Source organism: Lissotriton helveticus, chromosome 1_1 (assembly GCF_964261635.1).
Source record: "Lissotriton helveticus chromosome 1_1, aLisHel1.1, whole genome shotgun sequence".
Taxonomy (NCBI): domain Eukaryota; kingdom Metazoa; phylum Chordata; class Amphibia; order Caudata; family Salamandridae; genus Lissotriton; species Lissotriton helveticus.
Window position 1 is genome coordinate 1,464,332,111 of NC_136057.1, and position 22,980 is coordinate 1,464,355,090.

The following is a 22,980-nucleotide window of genomic DNA, read 5'->3' on the forward strand; positions in this document are numbered from 1 at the left end:
GATCTAAACTTGTTGCGCGAAGATTCTTTCTAATTGTTGTGCGGAAGGACTGTTTGGGTGTTGATGAGTCAGTGCACTTATTTTCTTGACTGGCCTGATGGACACGTGCAGGGATCAATAACTTTGTGCAGTTGAGAGCAGTGCGTCCTATGTGAGCCTGCATCGAGGTGCGTTCTCTCACACTCTACTCCTTACTTTTATTTCTAATAAGATCTTTTACTTTCCAGAGCCGAGGTCCAGTCAGCAAATGGCCACGAGTCAGACGAAGAGATGCTAAAGGAATCTCGGCAGAAGGAGGCCTTTTTGTGAGTGCTTGTGTGCGAACTGAGTTGTCCATGTATACGTAATGTTATTAGGAAAATATGCACCTTAAATCCCCCCAATCCTACTGTTGCCTTTGTCATACCTGTGTAAACATCAGTGAATAACTCTTTTTTTGGGTACATGCTTGAGATTGAGGTCCCGCAGCAGTGGGTAAGGCTGAACAGAAAGCTCCTTTACGGTACAGTTTGTTCTAGCTAAAGTTTGAAGCATACCAAATTGGTGGTACAGATTAATTGCTAAAAAAAGACATTCCCCAAAGTCGAAAGGAATTACTGCCTGGTTGGAGTATGAAGCACGTGCATAGCTTTCATACACAAGGGTCCTATTTTTTTTAACAGGAAAATATAGCAACCAGATGCTCCTGTTCTGTTGTGGGATTTATGGTTCAGATCTTATTAGCATTTCAAAAAAACAAACCATACCAACAGCAAGTTTCACTGTTTTCAATAGGCATTCAGCCCAGAGGGCCTGACATATATTGTTGCTAATGTTTTGCTGGCAATTAAACCCTCCTCCCCGCAGTACCACCTCCCCCCATCTCCCTCACGCACCCCAACATCGGGACTCTTGAAATGTTCAGTCGGTGAATTTGCTCAGTGATTTGAGGTTAGTGGCGGTTGATTGGTCTCCGGCAGACGTAGTAGTCCGTGGTATCTACGGCACGTCATTTCCCTGACCTCTTGTGAAAGCAGGGACACATACGGGCGCCACAGATCCCCAAATGCCTCCCTCCTCCCAGACTGGATCATTGTGATCTTTTCCATATCCAGGATATGCCAGAGCCTCTGAAGCCAGTTAGTGTGTGTAGGAGTTTGTGGTGAGCCCCAGTGGCTGAGAATGTTTTGGGTAGCAGCTCCTAGCACCATGCCTATTTGCCACCCACGTCTGGATTTCAGAGGGTAGGTCAAGGGGTTTGGAAGACCTAGTAGTATGTATGTAGGGAAGCACTGCAGTTGGGTGTCTAAGTGGTTGTCAATATCATCGAATACCTTTGCCCAGTACTGTTGGATTTGGGGGCACTCCCACAGGATATGTGTCAGTGTCCCCCATTGCCCACATCCCCACCAACAGCTCGCGCTCTGTGTGGGCTTGACCCTGTACAGTCAAATCGGGGTAGAATGCTAGTACGTGTCTACTTTTGTGAGGGTTTCGGTAAGAACGTTGCTACTAGCTGTGTGTCCGGCTCTATAGAATATATCTTCCCCCATTCTTTAGCGCTCAATGACCTCCCCGATTCCTCCTCCCACCTAGCCTGTCCGGCATTGTGTGTGGGCTTATTACGCAATTGTGGGATTTAGAGCTTCAGGAGTGAGGGGAACTCGATGAGGGACTAAAAAAAAGAAATGTGAGTGATAGAGAAAATAGCCCTTTCAGCCTTAGGGAGTTATTCAGTGAGATCAGCTTCTTCAAAGCAGGGAGTTGCGCCATAGACCTCTGTGTATAGGTGCTTGGCTTCTCTAAAGTGAATCTGTGTTTAGTTGGAGTGATTGCCCAATTCACTTGTACTAGATTTGGCATCCCGGAAAAATATTCATTGTTGTGTTTGAAAACCGTGATTGTCTGCTGGATCTCCCTCATATGTTGGTGCACAGCTTATATCACTTTGTTCTATTTGCAGTTGTTTAGAGTTTTTGCTGGACAATGGTGCTGACCCTTCCCTTCGAGACAAGCAGGGATACACTGCGGTACACTATGCAGCTGCCTATGGCAACAGACAGAACCTTGAACTGGTGAGTTATTCCTGGCTGTGGAGCATGAGAGTGTTTGAAATTGAATCTGTTGCCATCGTAATTTTAGTCCCAGACCTGGGGCAGCTATGTACACACCAACACCCGCCAGTAATTTTCCGTCTTGGACCTTGCATCATCTACTACTGTTCTAAACACACCCCATCTGTAGAGCAGCAATCGAAATGCAGTGGTACTCCAGTGATAGTTACATGTCTCTGGTGCATCAAGTTCACATAATTTTGGCTGTTCAGATAACATCTCTGTTAGGCTTTCTGCTATTGTAATTGTGTACTTGCAACTTCTTTCTGTCTTTAGTTGGGCCGTTGTGGTTTATTTATAAAGACACAATATGCGCCTACTTTCAGAGGAGCTCCTTTGTCCACACCTCCCACTATTGGCGGTTTCTTCAACACCATGATATGCAGTCTAAGAGCCTCATTGTTTGATGTTTGTGGAGGGCTCAAGGTGTTCATTATCTCTTCTTCCAGCTCCTGGAAATGTCCTTTAACTGCTTGGAGGATGTGGAAAGCACCATTCCAGTCAGCCCACTGCACTTAGCTGTGAGTATGAGCACCTCTGTCTGTGAGTGGTCGATGATAGTGATCCCAGCGTCTTGATCTTCGATGACCCTGATATACTTAGACAGGATTTTTCAGGTGTAATTTATTATTTTTGTAGGTTGAGGGGGAGAATTTCGGGGTGCTATAATGAATGTGTACCTCATAATTCTTATCCCTCTATAAATTCTTGTTTGTGTAGGGAATTGAATGTTCGAGGCATATGAGCTGCAGGTTGTACAGGACGTACACTATGCATAGATCGCCATCTGGTGTTGGGCTCGGATGCTTGCACTTTGTTGTTGTCTTGGAAGAGTCTTTTGTAGTCACAAGATAGGTGACTCCTCCCTTGGGCGATAGTTCGCATGAGCATCAACTCAATCCTTATGTTTGTTTCTGCCATCGGGTTCGGATGTAACTTTTGCAGTTCGGTACCGTATTTTCCAAAACCTTTTTGACGCACAAACTATCTACAACTCGACGGTATTGTTTTAGATCGCGTGATGTTCAACGCGCATCTCAACTACTCGATTCCAGTCGTAGTCGCGGACCGCTGGGCCTATCGGCGCCTTTCGGGCCTATAGCTCATGGAAAGGACTCCATTCAAAAAATGCCCCCAGTGTGGAGCGAAATTCCCACATAGTGAACATCACAAGGTCTGTAACCTGTATCTCTCGCCCGAGCACGACAAGAACAATTGCCAGGCCTGCGCCTCTTTTAGATCCAAGAAACCATCCTTGATCGCCAGGCCCGACGACACATCATAGCGCAGCGAGCAACTCCGGCACCAGTGGACATCTTCGACGAAGACCCCAATGTCCCGGAGGAGGATTCTGAGGACCTGAAAATCATCTCCGAAGCAGACGACTCAGACTCAGACGACCACATCACTCCTGGTCAGTGAGTGAATACAACTGTCCCTACCCCAACTCCACCCGAAAAAAAGAAGGCCCTGGTCAAGGCTTCGCCTGCTGGCCCGTCGTGACCAAAAACAAGCTTCAGAAGCCCCACCCTCTGGCTTGGCTCTGAAGATAAAGGACAAGCCTTCCGGTAGCTCGGGACTGAGCAAACCGCATATCAGTGTCCAGCAGGCACCTTTGGCACCGAAGACAGGAGAGCAACCTACTCCCAAAAACAAGTCAGCACCGACCACCTCAACGCCGAAAGAAAAACCATTGGATCCAAAGCCTTCGGAACCGAAAAAGACTTCCGTCTCCAAAGCCAAGCGAAAGGACCCCAGACCACCTCCTAAGGCCTCGGAGCAGAAATCCAAACCTCGCTCTGACCCGAAGAAGTCTGCACCGAAAGCGGTTACCGAGGAGGAAGAACTTTTTCGACCGGATCCTGTCGATCCCAAGCAGAAGAAACTCCATATAGACCCCAAAACAGGACGTGTGGCTCTTGTTCCACACAACAAGAGGAAGCTGGACACACCAGACACTCCTGCAGTACCTGTAAAGAAAAGAAACTATGCCACTTCACCTATAAGACCCTCTTCTCCTGTTCTTCCTCCTGAGCCTGTCCTTCCTCCTAATCCTGTTCTTCCTACTAAGCCCGTCTCTCCTCCACAGCCTCCAAAACTCCCCCCTCATTCACCACCACCACCGGTTGATGATGATGATAATTTAGGGGGTGGGTGAGGCAACAATGACCCTTTCACTGACCCTGATGATGACACAGACACACCACAGGACAATTGGAACGATTATGATGACCTAATAGATCCATGAGGCATAGGTTTAGCCCCAAACCAGTTTCTCATGTAGTAATACTTCCGTTTTTATTGTTACTTTATAGTGTCCCCTGACGAAGGGCGTATCCCGCCCGAAATGCATTGGGTCATAATAAATACTGCTTGGAATGAACCTTGGCATCTGTCGTGTATTAACAAGAGGCTCGGATGGGCACAGTTTCTACATGAGAAACATGAAAAAAGTCACATGATCCCCGTATGTGGAATATTGTTGAAGTAAATGAACAGAAATGAGTACAAAATGGAGTAATTTGATAACATTGATTAAAATGATGGATTAACATTTGAACCTAACAGCCATGTTGGCGCAATTTTGCAGTGCACTGGTTTGGGGCTAAACCTATGCCTCATAGTTGTATAATGTCACAATTTCAAGTGCCACCGGGGCAAGGCACTTTGCCAGGACGCACGCATTCTCATACAGATGATGGATAAGCTTGAAGAAATTACAAAAAGGAGTGCTTCCCGATTTTTCATGATGTTGACCTAATAGATCCCCCAGACTTCCCTGATCCCCGGCCATATTCAGCAAAACCATCTCGACCAGATGACAACATTGGCTTTGCTCAGCTTGTAAATAGAGCTGCTGTCTACCATGGTGTTCACATGCATTCAGACCCTTCAGACGAGAACTTACTTGTAGACCTCTTCGAACAGTCACACAAAACTGTCCAAATCCTGGCAATGCTAAAAGGGGTCATTAAACATGCCCCCAACATATTCAGAGACCCGGTAAGAGCTAGAATTCTCAATCCCAGGATTGACAAAAAATATAAACCTGCCCCAGATGATCCCACCTACATCAAAGGGCAGCTACTTTTAGACTCACTAGTGGTAACTAACGCTAGGAAACGCTCCAACTCTCAAACCTCCGGTGACGCACCACCTCCGAATAAGGAATCTTAAGTTGTTAGATGCCTCTGGCAAGAGAGTTGCTGCCCAAGCAGCTTATCACTGGCGCATAGCTAACACCCAAGCATTACTTGCTAGGTACGATAGGGCTCACTATGACCGACTAAAAACCCTATTACAACATTAACCTGATCAATACAAAACCCAGGCAAATGATTTAATTCAAGAGGGCAAATTTATTACCAACGCATCAATCAAGTGTGCCCTTGATGCAGCAGACACAGCCTCTAGGTCCATTAACACGAGTGTGCTACTTAGACGACATGCCTGGTTACGCATTTCAGGCTTTAAACAGGAGGTATAAACAACTATCCTCAACCAGCCTTTCAATCAGTAACAACTTTTTGGACCGGCTGTAGACACCACTAGAGAAGATGAAAAAGAACACGGAAACTGCTAAATCCATGGGAGCATTACAGTCTCCCTCCACACATGGGTCCTTTCGTCGCTCCTTCTATAGAGGAACATCCAAAAATATTGGAACAGAGACCGCCCCCTCCTTCCTACAAAAACACTAAGCAAACATCTCCCAACGGAGGATATTTTAGAGGCGGATACAGGAGAAATAAAAAACAAAGGGAGAGGCCGAGGTAACAACAACACTCGCGCCTCCCCCACTAATAAACAGTGACTTCCCTCCAGACCTTTCCACTCCAGTTGAGGGAGACTCTCACAGTTCCTACCTGTCTGGGATTCCATCACAACAGACAAGTGGGTAAGACAAATTATCCAGTATGGTTACTGCCTGGCACTTACAGCAACTCCGCCCACCATACCACCCAAACAGCGTCCAATGTCCACGGCACACCTCACACTCTTAAAACAAGAGGTTCTCTCACTACTTCAAAAGCACCCAATAGAACCAGTTCTTTTACAGCATCAAGGAACAGGGGTTTTCTCACTGTATTTCCTAATCCCCAAAAAGGACCGGACACTAAGGCCAATACTCGACCTCAGACCCCTCAATCTCTATATACAGTCAGATCTTTTTCATATGATCACTCTCCAACAGGTCCTCCCACTGCTGCAACAAGGCGAATCTTGCCACGCTAGATCTCAAGGATGCCTACTTTCACATACCCATACACCCTGCTCACAGGAAGTATCTGCGGTTCATAGTGGCCGGACAACAGTATCAGTTCGAAGTCCTTCCATTCGGGGAGACCACCGCACCCAGACTGTCCACAAAGTGCCTTGCAGTGGTAGCAGCACACTTGAGAAGACAACAAATCCATGTCTTTCCATATCTCGATATCTGGATAATAAAATCCAAGTCATTCAACCAGTGTGTTCATCACACTTATCAAACCATCCAGCTGCTACCCTACTTGGGATTTTCAGTAAACTACACCAAGTCAAATCTTCAGCCCTCCAACATGCATCAGTACCTAGGGGCCACAGTAGACACCTCCTGAGGTCTGGCATATCCCAATCCAGCCAGGATAGCCAGTATGCAGGCCCTGATCACCAAATTTCAACCACAGCACTCCCTCCCAGCAAGGGTCTTCGTGCAATTCATAGGAATGATGGCCTCTTGCATCTTTATCGTACCTCATGCAAGACTTCAGATGTGCTCCTTACAGTAACGCCTAGCATGTCAGTGGAACCAGGCTCAAGAACAACTTACAGATTTGATGTTGATGGACAGCGGCACGCATCGCTCTCTGCAGTGGTGGAACACACATAACCTGTCCAAAGGGCAGCCGCTCCTCGAGCCAGTTCCACAGATAGAGCTAACAGCAGACGCATCAAACACCAGCTGGGGAGCCCGTCTCCTAAACCATACAATTCAAGGCAAATGGACCACTCAACAAGAAGTGCTCCATATTAATCACCTAGAATTACTGGCAATATTTCTAGCATTAAAATCATTCCAAGTACATCTACAGTACAACACTGTCCTAGTCCGGATGGACAACATCACAGCCTTGTATTACATACAGAAACAAGGAGGCACACATTCTTTGCAGCTGTCCCAGCTCACACAAAACATTTGGAGTGGAGCCATTCCACAAAGCATATACCTGATGGCAGAACATCTTCCCGGAGTTCACAATCAGATTGCGGATCTCTTAAGTCGGCAGACACAGCACATACACAAATGGGAACTTCATCCTCAAGTTCTTCAACCATTTTTCCAAATGTGGGGTTAACCAGACATAGATCTGTTCACCACACACGCAAATGCAAAATGCCCAAAGTTAGCCACCAGGTTTGCACACCCGTTGTCCAAAGACAGTGCAATATGGATGAACTGGTCAGTCAGATTTGCGTACGCTTTTCCGCCACTCCCACTGATTCCCCTAGTAGTATGCAAGCTCAGACAACAGTCTCACAAGTAGGTACCATAAATACTTTCTCAGAATGAGATGTTGCAATTGAATACTTTCAAATAGCAATAGACTTTTAAATGCAATAGATACAGTTGTTGCAGTATACAACACAAGTTAAACACAAAATAACATTGAGCTCAATAGAAAGTTTTAAGTAAATGCAATAAAATCACTTTACAAATGTTATTGTTACTCAGGGCTTGAACCTGGATTCAGTCCTGGTGCATTTCCTGTAAACAGTTGAAAGAAATCGTTTTTGTTACACAGGTGATTTTTAAGGGATATTTGTATGTTTTGAAAATCGACACTTAGAAGAAATTTTGGTGAAAACGAAGCAATGTAATCCTATGGAGGAAAATCAAGTTAACGGTAAGTTACAGTACTAATTACTTTTCAGGTTCAGTGCTGGGCTCAAAGATACAGCACTGGGATCTCTCTTGGTAGCAGGTGAGTAATTTCGTTTTCGTTGATCGGACGATTTTTAGTGAATATTTCAAAGTTGCAAAACTCGACAGAAGAAATTCTGAGTGAAACCCAGCCAATGTTACCCTATGGAGAAAATCAAGTTATTGGTCTTTGGGTAAGTACTCGGCTGGCAGAGTTAAGGTTCTGGGGGTAGACTCAGGGGTCCCCCAGGGTCAGGTAAGTACAGTTGTTACACCCTCAGCGGCACAGGGGCAGCCGGGTGCAGAGTGAGTAGACCCAATGTTATCCTATGGAGGATAGGGGGCCTTCGGTTGGTGGCTGCTAGCAGGCAGGCCACACGGCTGTGGGAGCTGAGCTCCTGGTCACTTATACAGGGCAAGTGGGGAAGTAGAGTAGGATAGATGCTGCACTCCCAGTGGCACTCGGGCGGCTGGGTGCAGGGTGCTTTTGGGCCTTCGGGCACCCAATGTAATTCAGTGGGAAAGCTGGAAGTTGAACAAATGCTGCGGGCTCTGGGATGGAGATTCTTCAGGTGCGACCACCACTTCGAGAGGTAAGTTGGGATGTTAGAGGATAGGTAGACACCCAGGAGTTGGGCACAGGGGGGCGTGTAGCTCCGGGTGCAGAGATGTCTTTTGACGTCGGGAAATCTTACCCTCAGCTGGTCGCGGTTGGAGAGGTACCTTGTTGTGAGGCTGCAGGCGTTGTCAGGAGCGTCAAGGAGAGTCCTTGGACACTGGATTCGTGGTCACAATTGCCGGGGGGACGTCCTCGTGGTCTTTGTCCACTCAGACACAGGCTGGGCTCGGCGGGTGCAGGGTGTGCTGGATTTGCAGTTCCTGGCTGGCACTAGGAGTGTTGCTTGTTTGCGCAGAACCACTTCTCGTGGGAGTCCCAGTCTTTGGATGAGCAAGGCAGCCAGGTCCTCTGGGGTTTTCGAGGTTGTTGACCACAGGAGACGCTGGGATTTAGCAGGAGCAGGTTCAAGGATCGACAGGCCTGTAGGGCTGGGGCCAAGTCAGTTGGTGTCGTCCTCTTGTTGGCAGCTGCACGGGAGGACGACTTCTTCTTGTTCTTCTTTCCTGTTTCGGAATCGGGATCTGAGAAAGGAAGGTTCACGGTGCCCATAAATCCTAAATTTAGGGGCATTACAGGTAGGGCAAGGGAGGGGACCAATGGGTCCCTGTTCTGGGGTGAGTACACCCCATATCCTGCTCCTCTCCGGTGGGAGGGGGGCAGGGGCCTATCTCTGATTGGGTAGGGCTCCCCGTCCTCAAGATGGTGGGAGCCCGGAGTTATGCTTCACCTCGCCTCTCCCACCTGAGGGGTGGGGTTGGCAGAGGCTGGCACACCCCCTTTCCTCACTTAGCGTTTACCGCCTGTCTTCCCGCCAGAGTGGGAGTCAACCTGTGGGGGCCAGTTGCTGAGTACAGCAATTGGCCCGGGAAGCTCACAAAAGGCGGCATGCCTTTGAAGCTTCCCCTGCCCATCCTGGGGAGGAGGCTTGGCACCTCGTCCCAGGATGTGCATAGTTTCAAGCCCCCGAGAGCGGCAAGCCAGGGGTCCAGAAACATGAGTGCTGGTGGTGGCAGCCTCGGTAGCCACGCAGTCAGGACACTGGGAGTTGGTTACATTTCAAGGGGCATCTCTAAGATGCCCTCTGTAGTGCATTTTACATTAAATCCCACACTGGCATCGGTGTGGGTTTAATGTGCTGAGAAGTTTGATACCAAACTTCTCAGTCTTCAGTGTAGCCATTATGGTGCTGTGGAGTTCGTAATGCCAACCTCCCAGCACCATATACTCTTAATGGCATCACTGCACTTACAGTGCCCAGGAATGGCCCTGGGTACTGTAGGGGCACAGGGCTCATGCGCCTGTGCCCACTCCACTGGCATAGTGTACCCAGCTGGAGGGGTGACTGAGGTATGCAAGGGCTGCGTGTTTGTGGGCAGGGCCCTCAATGGAAGGATGCTGCAGGATAGGTTTGGGGCCAACACGTTTAATAATGGGTACAGTAAAAGCAGGATTGACTATATTTTCTGTAGTATGACATTCTGGCATACAATTGATGATATGGTGATAAAGGACCGCCTTGAAAGTGACTATAACCCCTTGTGTGTTACTCAAGGTTGGTGGAAGTCTGTGCAGCCACATGTGGGGGAGATTGAATCCCATGCCCCGGATGTTGTTCCCACCAACGACATGCCTCGGCTTAAATGGTCATATATATTTGAAAGTCCTGAGGCTCTAGGAAATATCATCAATGATGTAGACGGCACCACGCTAGAGATTGAGCAAATTCTGTCTTCTGGAGGGGATTTGGGGCGTGTAACACAGGCACATGATAGCTTCTTTATGAGCACGAGATCCCATTTCATTAAGCCCATTAGAACCAAGAAACTAGCTGACCCGAAACCTTCACGGTGGTATTAGAAAGAATGCAGGCTAGCTAGAATTTCCCTTGGTAGTGCAATCAGGGGCGTGGAAACGGATATTATCCGTACTGCCAGGTACGAATATAAAAAAAGCTATGCATAAAGCCAAGCGCTTATGGGATGAGCTCAGATGGCAGGACCTTAAAGAACCATTTTTCCGAATGTGGGGGTCAACCAGACATAGATCTTTTCGCCACACACACAAACGCAAAATGCTCAAACTTCGCCGCCAGGTTTCCACACCCGTTGTCCAAAGACAATGCAGTTGGGATGAACTGGTCAGGCAGATTTGTGTAAGCTTTTCCTCCACTCCCACTGATTCCCCTAGTAATAGGCAAGCTCAGACAACAGTCTCTCAAGATGATCCTGGTGGCTCCCACATGGGCACGCCAACCATGGTTCACAACACTACTGGAACTCAGTAGTTCCACACCAAAAACTACGCCTCTCCCCAACATTGCTAACGCAGAACCATAGAGAGATAAGGCACCCCGATTCAGGTCAACTGAATCTAGCGATCTGGCTCCTGAAGTCCTAGAGTTCGGTTATCTTAACCTCCCACCGAACTGTATGAACATCAATAAAGAAGCCATATGCCCTACTACTAGAGCTTGCTATGCAGCAAAATGGAAAAGATTTGTCATCTATTCCAATAACCATCATATTGATCCGCTGGGCGCGGCCATCCAGGACATCATTTGCTACTTGCTACACTTGCAAAGATGTAATCTAGCATATTCATCCATACGATTACATCTAGCAGCACTTGCTGCTTATTTACAAAACAGACCACACTTGTCACTATTTAGAGTACCTGCAATTAAAGCCTTTATGGAGGGCCTTAAAAGAATAATTCCTCCCAGACTGCCACCCTCTCCAGTGTGGAATCTAAACATTGTTCTTACCAGGCTCAAGGCTTCCCCATTTGAACCTCTACATAAATGTGAACTTCAGTTCCTCACATGGAAAGTAACTTTCCTTGTTGCAATTACCTCTCTCAGAAGGGTAAGTGAGATCCAGGCTTTAACCATACAACAACCAATCTTACAAATACATAGTAACAAAGTGGTTCTCAGAACAAATCCAAAATTCCTGCCCAAAGTCATCTCTGCTTTTCATCTTAACCAATCAGTTGAGTTACCGGTGTTTTTCCAAAATCCAGACTCTGTGGCAGAGAGAGCTCTTCACACACTAGACGTCAGAGCACTACTTTATTACATTGGCAGGACTAAACTCTATCGAAAAACAAAGCAACTATTTGTAGCCTTCTCCCAACCTTATAAAGGTAACCCCTGTGCAGCCGAGGTTGACGCTGCAGCGGGGTCAGCCTCTCTCGCTCGCCGCCATCAGCGAGCCGCTCCCCGAGCCACGCCCACTCTCTTGTGGCCACGCCCACTTTGGGGTTAAAAGCAGGAGCTGACTACTAGCTCGCCATTGGATCCTCCCCTGCCTTCCGCGGGAGCCCTCGTCTAAGCCCAGACGATTTTTTAAGACTTTTGTGCTTTACTTTGTGCCCTTACTATTTTAATTAAAAACTTACCTGACCCTCGCAGGGACCTCTCCCTGCCTCGTTTTCCCCCGTGCAGCCGAGGTTGATGCTGCAGCGGGATCAGCCTCTCTCGCTCGCCGCCATCAGCGAGCCGCTCCCCGAGCTACGCCCACTCTCTTGTGGCCACGCCCACTTTGGGGTTAAAAGCAGGAGCTGACTACTAGCTCGCCATTGGATCCTCCCCTGCCTTCCGCGGGAGCCCTCGTCTAAGCCCAGACGATTTTTTAAGACTTTTGTGCTTTACTTTGTGCCCTTACTATTTTAATTAAAAACTTACCTGACCCTCGCAGGGACCTCTCCCTGCCTCGTTTTCCCCCTTGCAGCCGAGGTTGACGCTGCAGCGGGGTCAGCCTCTCTCGCTCGCCGCCATCAGCGAGCCGCTCCCCGAGCCACGCCCACTCTCTTGTGGCCACACCCACTTTGGGGTTAAAAGCAGGAGCTGACTACTAGCTCGCCATTGGATCCTCCCCTGCCTTCCGCGGGAGCCCTCGTCTAAGCCCAGACGATTTTTTTAAGACTTTTGTGCTTTACTTTGTGCCCTTACTATTTTAATTAAAAACTTACCTGACCCTCGCAGGGACCTCTCCCTGCCTCGTTTTCCCCCGTGCAGCCGAGGTTGATGCTGCAGCGGGGTCAGCCTCTCTCGCTCGCCGCCATCAGCGAGCCGCTCCCCGAGCTACGCCCACTCTCTTGTGGCCACGCCCACTTTGGGGTTAAAAGCAGGAGCTGACTACTAGCTCGCCATTGGATCCTCCCCTGCCTTCCGCGGGAGCCCTCGTCTAAGCCCAGATGATTTTTTAAGACTTTTGTGCTTTACTTTGTGCCCTTACTATTTTAATTAAAAACTTACCTGACCCTCGCAGGGACCTCTCCCTGCCTCGTTTTCCCCCGTGCAGCCGAGGTTGACGCTGCAGCGGGGTCAGCCTCTCTCGCTCGCCGCCATCAGCGAGCCGCTCCCCGAGCCACGCCCACTCTCTTGTGGCCACGCCCTGAACGGCCCCATATATCATGTGCTTTCCCCGTTCGCGCAGCGGACGGGCGCAGGGCTCCGAGATGCTGCCCTTCCCATCACCTACTCCCCCGCTTCACTCAGAAACCTCCAGCGGCCCCCTTGTTCTCTTTCATCCACAATTTGGGATCGCCTGGCGTATCTCGGCTGACCTGTCTTCTCCCAGACTCACTCGGGCATTCGTGTCTGCCCCTGCCCTGCCCGAGACCTGTATTCGCATACTGTACCTCAACACACGGTCTCTTCCTCAACACCACGCTGATATCTTCCTTCTGTTAACGGCCGAGAATCCAGATATCCTGCTGCTTACTGAGACCTGGCTGTCTGATCTTCCCCTCCCTGACATCCTGGCTGCCCTACCCCCTAACTACTACATGCTGAACGCCAATCGGCCTAACGGCCGCCGTGGCGGTGGGGTGGCGGCAATCATACGTAAAGACTTACCTTTCATCACGTCTTCGTCATTATGTCTCCCTGACGTCGAGAATCTCGTGATCAGCCTGCCAACTGAAGCTGGCGCCCTGACCCTTATTGTCTTATACCGCCCCCCCACCCCTATGCCCCTGTTCCCCGCCGCTCTCTGTGAGCAGCTCTCTGTCTTAATGACTTCTTCAGCCCGTGTTGCCATGTTCGGAGATTTTAACTACTGGTTCAACCACGCTGATGCTGGCCCCCATGCTACTGAATTGTTCGAGGCGCTTCTCAGCCTTAATTTGACACAGCATGTCACCTCCCCTACTCACACCGGGGGTAACATCTTAGACCATATCTGGACACAGGGGGTGTCGTTCTCTTGCCCGACTATCTCCCCCTGCGTCTGGTCCGATCACTCATTGATCGAATCTTCTATCCTCGTAAAGGGCCTGGTTAGGCCCTCTCCTCGGCACGGAGGGGCCGCTCGAAAATGGAAGGCCCTTGATTCATCTGCCTTCCTTTCCTCTCTTGCTGAGACCCAGCCTCCAACTCTTGACACCCTAGATGTCAACACCATGGATGCCAACATCTCCCATTGGCTTACGACGGCCAGCGACCTATTCGCACCCCTGTCCTGCTTCCCTCGAACACGTCCCAATAACTCTCACAAATGGTACAATTCTGCCCTGAAACAAAAACATCTTGAGCTGCGCCAATTGGAGCGTAGATGGCGGCGTAATTACCTCAGCTCTGACAGGGAAGCGTATGTGTCTGCACGGAAAGCCTACAAAAAAGCCATCATCACAACCAAGTCTGCTTTCATCTCCGACAGAATTTTAACAGCTCCCAACAGATCCAAAGATATCTTTAAGGTCCTCGGCGAATTAACATCGGACGCCAGGACACTCCCGAACCCGCCTCCCTCTTCAGAGTCATGTAATGCTTTAAATTCCTTTTTCATCGATAAGATCATTACAATTAAAAATTCCATTCCCCATTCCCTCCCCCCAGCCACAGCAGTATCCTCCCCTGCCAACACCTTCACCCTGCCCCGGTTCCCTACACTCGACCCGGAATCTCTTGCCAAGCTGTCTATCCGCGTGAAATCTGGATCCCCCAAGGACTGTTGCCCTCCCTCTGTGCTCCGCGATATCTGTCACACCCTCCCACACTGCATTCTTCCTTTACTTAATTCCTCCCTCAACTCTGGAATAGTCCCCAGGTCATTTAAGGAGGCCGTACTGGTGCCCCTCTTAAAGAAACCTGGCGCTGATCCAGCGGTCCTCGCTAACTATCGTCCCATCTCCCTCTTGCCCTTCCTGTCTAAAATCTTGGAAGCTCATGTCACGACCTGCCTCTCGCAATTCATCGAGGAGTCCAACTTCCTGGCGACCAACCAGGCCGGCTTTAGACCAGCCCACTCTACCGAGGCTGTGATTCTCGCCGTGTTGGACAACCTCAGAAGCAACGCTGACAGAGGACTACCCCAGGCATTAGTCCTACTCGACTTATCGGCGGCATTCGACACGGTGGACCATAACATCTTAATCCATCTTGTAGAGTCCGCCGGAGTCTGCGGGGCTGCTCTGTCCTGGATTAAATCCTTCTTAGAGTAGAGGTCTCAGGCAGTTAGCCTGTGTGAGAAGTTGGCCTGATGTGCAGTGTTCACTATTCTAGTGATCACTATATATCAGTCCACACAACCCTTATTGATGATTGGTTGTAAGTCAACCTTATAGACCAGCTATCCTAGTAGCATGGATACGAGCAGTCTAAGGCTAAGACTCTAGAGGGCGTGTGAAGCCAGCTGTTTTACCATCACATTACCCCTTGAACACCCAGTGAAAGGACACCACACAAGTTGTTATGAAAATAAACAGTGTATGTTCGAGGCATATGGGCTGCAGATGGTACATTTATGAATAGATCGCCATCTGGTGTTGGGCTCGGATGAGTGCACTTTGTTTTTCTTCTGGAGAAGTCTTTGTCGTCATAGGTGACTCCTCCTCTCGGTGTTAGTGCGCATGGGCATCGGCTCCATCCTTAGATTTGTTTTTTTCCGCCATGCGAATTACTAGCAGGTAAGTAACGATTCTCAGAGGCTTTAGAAACGCTAGGCCTACAATACTGAACACTCAGGTTAGGAGCAGGAGGCCTAGGGACACCACGTGCAGAGTGGGAACTCTCACGCGTAAGGCGGGAAAAAGCCTATGGAAGCTAGTGTTCACAAAGTTAGTGTTCTCGGGCGAACCCGACTAGGTAGGTCAAAAACGAAAGTGGATCTGGACCCTTGGATAGTGAGGCTATGCTGGGGCACCGAAATGCCGAAGTTACTTAGCCCAGGGGCTGCAGCTGCATAGGTCTGAAAAGACGTCGGGATTCTTCGTTGACGAACCAGGAGCCTGAAGGAAAGGAGTTGCTGGCAGGCGACCAGTGAAGATTGTTCGAGTGATCCAAGCCTGGATCGAAGATGGATGACACCTGAAAGCAGAGGGGACCAAGTTCGTGACTACTAGCCAGTAGTCAGGTGGCACCAGGAGGGCACCGGATGGTAGTCACCTCGACTAGGTGAGTGGGCGACGCTGTGCTCTGCAGTCTCACGGACCAGGAGGCGTTGTCGGCGACCAGGATGGAGGTACGAGCTGTCCCACGATGGATGATGCTGTCGACGTCGCTGGACCCAGGATGGGGCAACAAGTCTTGGCAAATTCAAGCCCACGCGGTGGACCTAAAATGGCGTCTGGAGTGGACCAGGAGGGTCCGGGGTGCTCCTCTGCTGGAAGGGAGCAAGGGCCAGTCTGGAGCAACCAGACCAGCAGCAGTGATGTCGTCGGGCGTCGTTAAGAAGGCCACAAGCCAGCGGGCTAGTAGCCAAACAACGCGGTGAGCAGCAACAAGCAGAAGGGCCCCACGCAGATCGTGGAGATGCTGGGAGGCTGAACTTCGGTGCTGGGGCTGCTCAGGGTCGGGGCTTCTCGGACCCCAAAGCACTCACCAGAGGATCCCTCGGCGGTCGTGCTGGAAAGAAGTCGTGCAGTCTTGAAGATGGCCGGTCCCTCAAGGTCTCGTCGCACCCACGGTTCTCAGCTTGGCTGTAGAGGTGGGTAGAGGTCAGAGGTGCCAGGGAAGCCGGTTCTCGTCGAGCTGTGCAGTCGGATTCCGGAGGAAGGACTTGCAGCAGACCGCAGTGTTCTTAAGATGGTGCCTGCGGATGCAGGGTGACTACTCCTTAGTCACAAGGGAGAATCTTGAAGAAGAAATCTTGATGTCCTTTCGTAGAAAGTCGTGTCTTGATTCCAAAGATGATCTAATTTGGAAGGGGGCCTGCTCCTACCTTTATCTTGAAAAAGGGGCTGGCACGCGACTAAGTCCTGCCCTATGGGTGGGACCAGGAGGGGGGTGGTTACACCCCTCTCCTTTGGCGGGCTTTCTCCAGCCCAGGGTCTGGTGTGCCCCTGGAACTGGTTCAAGCCGGCCTATGCACAGTGAGCACCGGGGTGCCACTTGCAGTCACCTTCCTCTAAAGCCCTGCCTACCTAAAATACACAAAACCCTGTCTGGGACGGTGCTGGCACCGCCCCTGGCAGGAAACCCTTTGTCCTTGCCTCCTGCTCTGGGAGGACTCCCAGCAGCAGGAGGGCAGACTTGTGTCTCGGTGGCAGCATCCATTTTGTGGATGCTAAGGCTCTGTCTGACTTTAACCGGGGTTACAGGTTACATACATGTCGTGTCCCTCTAGAAGGGTGGAATGCTAACCCCGTCGCCAGAATTGGCGAGGGGTTAGTATTCCAATTCGTATGACACCTTACTCGACATGTTTTGATAAAGCGATACCAGAGTTGGCATATAACCGCGAGGATTATAATGCACTTAAGAGTATATGGTATGCGATATCATGGAAACGGCTAAGGGATGGATCCCGAAAGCCGCAGACAGGCTCAGCTCATGCCAGAGCACTATCTCACACGATTCCAAGCACTCTGCCTCCAGGATTGTTAAGGCCTGCCTGATAGGAGATCTGTGTGTCCATTTTAGGGTTAGATATAGGTATACTATATCTAAAGCAAAGGGTGATTACACCACCTTGCCCCAGCTGTCAAGCAGCCAGTTGTGTCAGATTTGGATGGCCAGCCAGGGGTGGCATAATACATGCTGCAGCCCCTGGTAGGCCCTGTGTACACCTATGCCCTGGGTACCTAAGGTACACTGTACAGGGACTGATAAGGTGACTCAGTATCCAATTAGATATGTACCTAAGGTACATGGAATCCATTTTACAGAGAGAGCAGTAGGCCTGGGGCCCTGAATAGCAGGGTCCCAGGTCAACTAAGTCAGAAAACCAGCAAAACACCAGGCAAAAAGTTGGGGGCAACCATAGTAAGGGATCTACCTTCCTACATAACCCCCCCCCCCCCCCCCAAACGAAAGGAGATAAGGCTATCCTTGCCAGGTAAGCCTATATTGCCTGAGTGGCCATATAAGGAAGTACCAGCACTGGCATGGTTACCCCCTATCTCATGGTCCACTAAGCAATCCCTCACCCTAAGGGCGTCTGAGGGTCTCCACCATAGGGAATCTTTACCTGTGGTGTGTTTTGGCAAAGTAAAAGGCTGGTGCTGAAATGGAGTACTGAAGTGAGGCTCCACTAATTTTGGGCTCAGCTTCCTCCAATCATTATCCACCATAGAGGCCTTTCTTTCCAAGACTGAGTTGTTTTGGGCTCTCAGTGTCAACCTCTGGCTACCTACAGCTGGAGGTTGGGTCCCTCTGTTTGGCTTACTGGAGGGACAGGTCAGGTCTGGGGCCCTCAGGTCCCAAGTTTGGCTGTGCCCAACAGTGTCCATCTGGGGGAGGTCCCTAACTAATTTTAAGGGGGATCCCTCAGGAGTGTGTTTTATTTTCACTTGGCTAGGTCTGCTAGCTTCAGTGCCCTTAATCTGCTGATTGGGGAATTCTTTTGGACAGGGGGCCCTTTGGGGTCCAACACTGGCCTCCCTGACCTCTACAGCCCTGGGCTGACTGAGGCAGGGTAGAGAGGGGCAGGTTACCTGCTCCAGACTGGGTCCCACCTTGGAAGGGTCCACTGACATCAGGGGTTCTGCCAGGCTAGGCCTGACTACCTCTGGGGCAGTTTCTTCACAAGGGGTCAGATCAGTTCCCTGAGGAGGCTGATCCTTTCCTAAAGTCTGGTGGGAGGGAGATTTCTCTTCCTCCTCAATGCTCTCTGTCTGAGTGGAGTGATCCATAGTTTCAGGCTTCACAACACTGTCATCTGTCTGAGTTTGAGCTGTGGCCATCACAACTCTCCCAACCTTTTCAGGAGGGGGCTCAGTTTGGGTGTGGGCTGTGACCATCACAGCCTTTACAACCTGTTCTGGGAAGGAAGTAGTCTGAGATTGGGCTGTGACTGGCACAGCCCTCCTGACCTGTTCAGGGAGGACATCTTGGACTGGGGCTGTGGCTACCACTGCTCCACTAACCTTACCATGGAAGTTTACCATTTTAGAATGGGTTTCTTGCTCTACTTCAGCCCAGGCTGAGAACTCTAAATCATTCCCCAGTAGGCAATCTACAGGCAAGTTTGGTGACACTGCCACTATCTTGTGGCCAGTGACACCTCCCCAGCTGAGATTGACCACTGCCATGGGATGATCTCTCTGTACTCCATCAATATTGGTCACCTGGTATGTGGCACCAGGTAAAAGTTGCCTTGAGGGGACTAGACTCTCAGTCACCATAGTGATGCTAGCCCCTGTATCTCTATAGGCCTCAACTTTTATACCATTGATGAGGGGCTCCTGTCTGTACTTGCCCAAAGTGTTGGGACAAGTTGTGAAGTTGGCAAACCCCATGCCAGTCTCACAGACAAGAGTATCTAAGTTTGGGGACCTGGTTAGGCCAGAGTCCCCAGGAACTCCCAAAGTAAATGCACCCAAATTCTTGGGGGCACTCCCACCACCTGGGGGATTACTACTAGTAGTAACAGGAGGTTTGGGAATGTTACTTGGGGGTATGTTTTCCTTATTGTTATTCTTTGGGCAACTGCTGTCAGTTTTCAAATGACCCACCTGTTTACAGGGATAACAATAAGGTTTCTTCTGGACATTGGAAGGATTCTGGGACCCACCCCCCTCAGAGGATTTTTGGGGCCCTGGTGTGGTTTGATCTGAAGATTTATTCCCACCCTTCTCTTGAGGCTTGGTTGATTCCTTTTTCTGGTCACCACCTTGGTTCTTAGGCCTAATCCTGGTTCTGACCCATTTGTCTGTCCTCTTACCCAATTCTTGTGGAGAGGTCAGATCAGAGTCTACCAGGTGCTGGTGTAATAACTGGTTCTGACAATTATTTAAGACTTGCTCTCTCATAATAAGATTATACAATCCTGTGAAGTCAGTAACCTTGCTACCCAGTAGCCAGCCTTCCAAAGCCTTAGTGGCACAATCAACAAAGTCAGACCAGTCCTGAGACTGAGTTTTCTGGGTGTCTCTGAACAGCAACCTGTACTGCTCAGTGGTTAAGCCAAACCCATCAACCAGTGCATTTTTCAGGACCTGGTAATTGTTAGCATCCTCAACTCTAGTAGTGAGGAGCTTATCTCTACCTTTGCCATCAAAGGAGAGCCACAGTATAGCTGCCCACTGACTCTGGGGAATGCACTGCACAGTGCAGGCCCTCTCCAAAGCAGCCATCCATTTCTGGATGTCATCCCCTTGCGTAAAGGGGGGCACTATCTTTGTCAGGTGTTTAGTATCTAAACCCTTCTCTCTATCTCTTGGGAGATTGCTGCCACCAGTGGGAGCTAACCCACTCATCTGCTGCTCTCTAGCAAAGGCAAGTTTTTCTTTGGCCAGGGCAAGTTCTTCCCTTTCAATCCTCAGAGCAGCCTGTCTCATTCTAGCTTCATGCTCTATTCTCTGGGGGGAAGTTAATCTCCTCTGGGGAGAGTTCCTTCTCCTCTGAGACGAGGCATTAGAGTGCAGAGATCTATTGGAGTCCCTAGAAAGAGATCTATCTCTCCTAACTCCAAGGTTAGGCCCACTTCGGGTTAGTACTGGGGGTCCCCCAGATCCTAGCCCAAGTAAGTCTAAGTTGGCTCTGGTTAGCCTTCTGACTACCTCAAGACCTTTGTCTACCTCATCCCCAGAGAGTTCCTCTTGATCCTCCTCCTCAACTGCATTGGCAGTGTTGGGGAGGTCTGGATCCCCAGAGGTACCCTCTAAGGCTGGCATATTCCCATCTAACTGAGAAATCTTTCTCGCATCATAAGTCTCTAAGAGACCTATTAGAAAGGGAATGGTGGGGTTAGACCCCTGTTTCAGTTTCCTGGAGGTACACACTTGTCTCATCTCCTGGAAACTGAGAGCTGCATATCTTGATTTGACCTGTGGAGGGTCAAGATCCACAAGGGGAGTCTCAGTAGATTCTCCTTGGGTAGACATGCTTTTTCTAGTGAGGTGTAAGTGGTGCACTTACCTACACTATGTTTGCCTACTGATCCCTTGCTAGAGTTGTAGTTTAGGGTGTGCTAGGCCCTAGGAGCTACAACAGCTGGTTCAGTAGAACTCAGAGTATTCTAAGCTAAGTTATATGTACCTTAGTACTTATCTGATCTTTCACAAGATATTCTTAGGATATGTGTGGTAAAACAACAGCAAGCTCAAATCCCAACCGCTGCCACCAATGTGAGAAGTTGGCCTGATGTGCAGTGTTCACTATTCTAGTGATCACTATATATCAGTCCACACAACCCTTATTGATGATTGGTTGTAAGTCAACCTTATAGACCAGCTATCCTAGTAGCATGGATACGAGCAGTCTAAGGCTCTAGAGGGCGTGTTAAGCCAGCTGTTTTACCATCACATTACCCCTTGAACACCCAGTGAAAGGACACCACACAAGTTATGAAAATAAACAGTGTATTTATTTATAACAAGACTACCCTGGCTCTTTATGAGACAGGGAGCTAAGCACACAACAAAACACTTATAAAAATACTTCAAGTCGCACAATTTACACAAATGCCCGAGGGGCACGAAAAACCATATACTACAAAAGTGGAATGCGAATTACTAGCAGGTAAGTAACGATTCTCAGAGGCTTTAGAAACGCTAGGCCTACAATACTGAACACTCAGGTTAGGAGCAGGAGGCCTAGGGACACCACGTGCAGAGTGGGAACTCTCACGCGTAAGGCGGGAAAAAGCCTATGGAAGCTAGTGTTCACAAAGTTAGTGTTCTCGGGCGAACCCGACTAGGTAGGTCAAAAACGAAAGTGGATCTGGACCCTTGGATAGTGAGGCTATGCTGGGGCACCGAAATGCCGAAGTTACCTAGCCCAGGGGCTGCAGCTGCATAGGTCTGAAAAGACGTCGGGATTCTTCGTTGACGAACCAGGAGCCTGAAGGAAAGGAGTTGCTGGCAGGCGACCAGTGAAGATTGTTCGAGTGATCCAAGCCTGGATCGAAGATGGATGACACCTAAAAGCAGAGGGGACCAAGTTCGTGACTACTAGCCAGTAGTCAAGTGGCACCCGGAGGGCACCGGATGGTAGTCACCTCGACTAGGTGAGTGGGCGACGCTGTGCTCTGCAGTCTCACGGACCAGGAGGCGTTGTCGGCGACCAGGATGGAGGTACGAGCTGTCCCACGATGGATGATGCTGTCGACGTCGCTGGACCCAGGATGGGGCAACAAGTCTTGGCAAATTCAAGCCCACGCGGTGGACCTAAAATGGCGTCTGGAGTGGACCAGGAGGGGGGTGGTTACACCCCTCTCCTTTGGCGGGCTTTCTCCAGCCCAGGGTCTGGTGTGCCCCTGGAACTGGTTCAAGCCGGCCTATGCACAGTGAGCACCGGGGTGCCACTTGCAGTCACCTTCCTCTAAAGCCCTGCCTACCTAGAATACACAAAACCCTGTCTGGGACGGTGCTGGCACCGCCCCTGGCAGGAAACCCTTTGTCCTTGCCTCCTGCTCTGGGAGGACTCCCAGCAGCAGGAGGGCAGACTTGTGTCTCGGTGGCAGCATCCATTTTGTGGATGCTAAGGCTCTGTCTGACTTTAACCGGGGTTACAGGTTACATACATGTCGTGTCCCTCTAGAAGGGTGGAATACTAACCCCGTCGCCAGAATTGGCGAGGGGTTAGTATTCCAATTCGTATTACACCTTACTCGACATGTTTTGATAAAGCGATACCAGAGTTGGCATATAACCGCGAGGATTATAATGCACTTAAGAGTATATGGTATGCGATATCATGGAAATGGCTAAGGGATGGATCCCGAAAGCCGCAGACAGGCTCAGCTCATGCCAGAGCACTATCTCACACGATCCCAAGCACTCTGCCTCCAGGATTGTTAAGGCCTGCCATAGGAGTGACTGATAGGAGATCTGTGTGTCCATTTTAGGGTTAGATATAGGTATACTATATCTAAAGCAAAGGGTGATTACACCACCTTGCCCCAGCTGTCAAGCAGCCAGTTGTGTCAGATTTGCATGGCCAGCCAGGGGTGGCATAATACATGCTGCAGCCCCTGGTA

The 22,980-nt window shown here is 49.7% G+C and overlaps 1 protein-coding gene across 3 annotated transcripts in view; it reads left to right on the forward strand.

Moving 5' to 3' along the window:
- Positions 1 to 22,980, forward strand: part of ANKRD52 (ankyrin repeat domain 52) — a 387,356-nt gene that overhangs the window by 140,765 nt on the left and 223,611 nt on the right. For all 3 annotated transcript variants that reach the window (XM_078686163.1, XM_078686164.1, XM_078686168.1), the window contains exons 15-17: positions 228 to 305; positions 1,943 to 2,054; positions 2,543 to 2,614. In XM_078686163.1, coding sequence (XP_078542289.1) covers positions 228 to 305; positions 1,943 to 2,054; positions 2,543 to 2,614 — 262 coding nt within the window. The remainder of the gene's footprint in view (positions 1 to 227; positions 306 to 1,942; positions 2,055 to 2,542; positions 2,615 to 22,980) is intronic.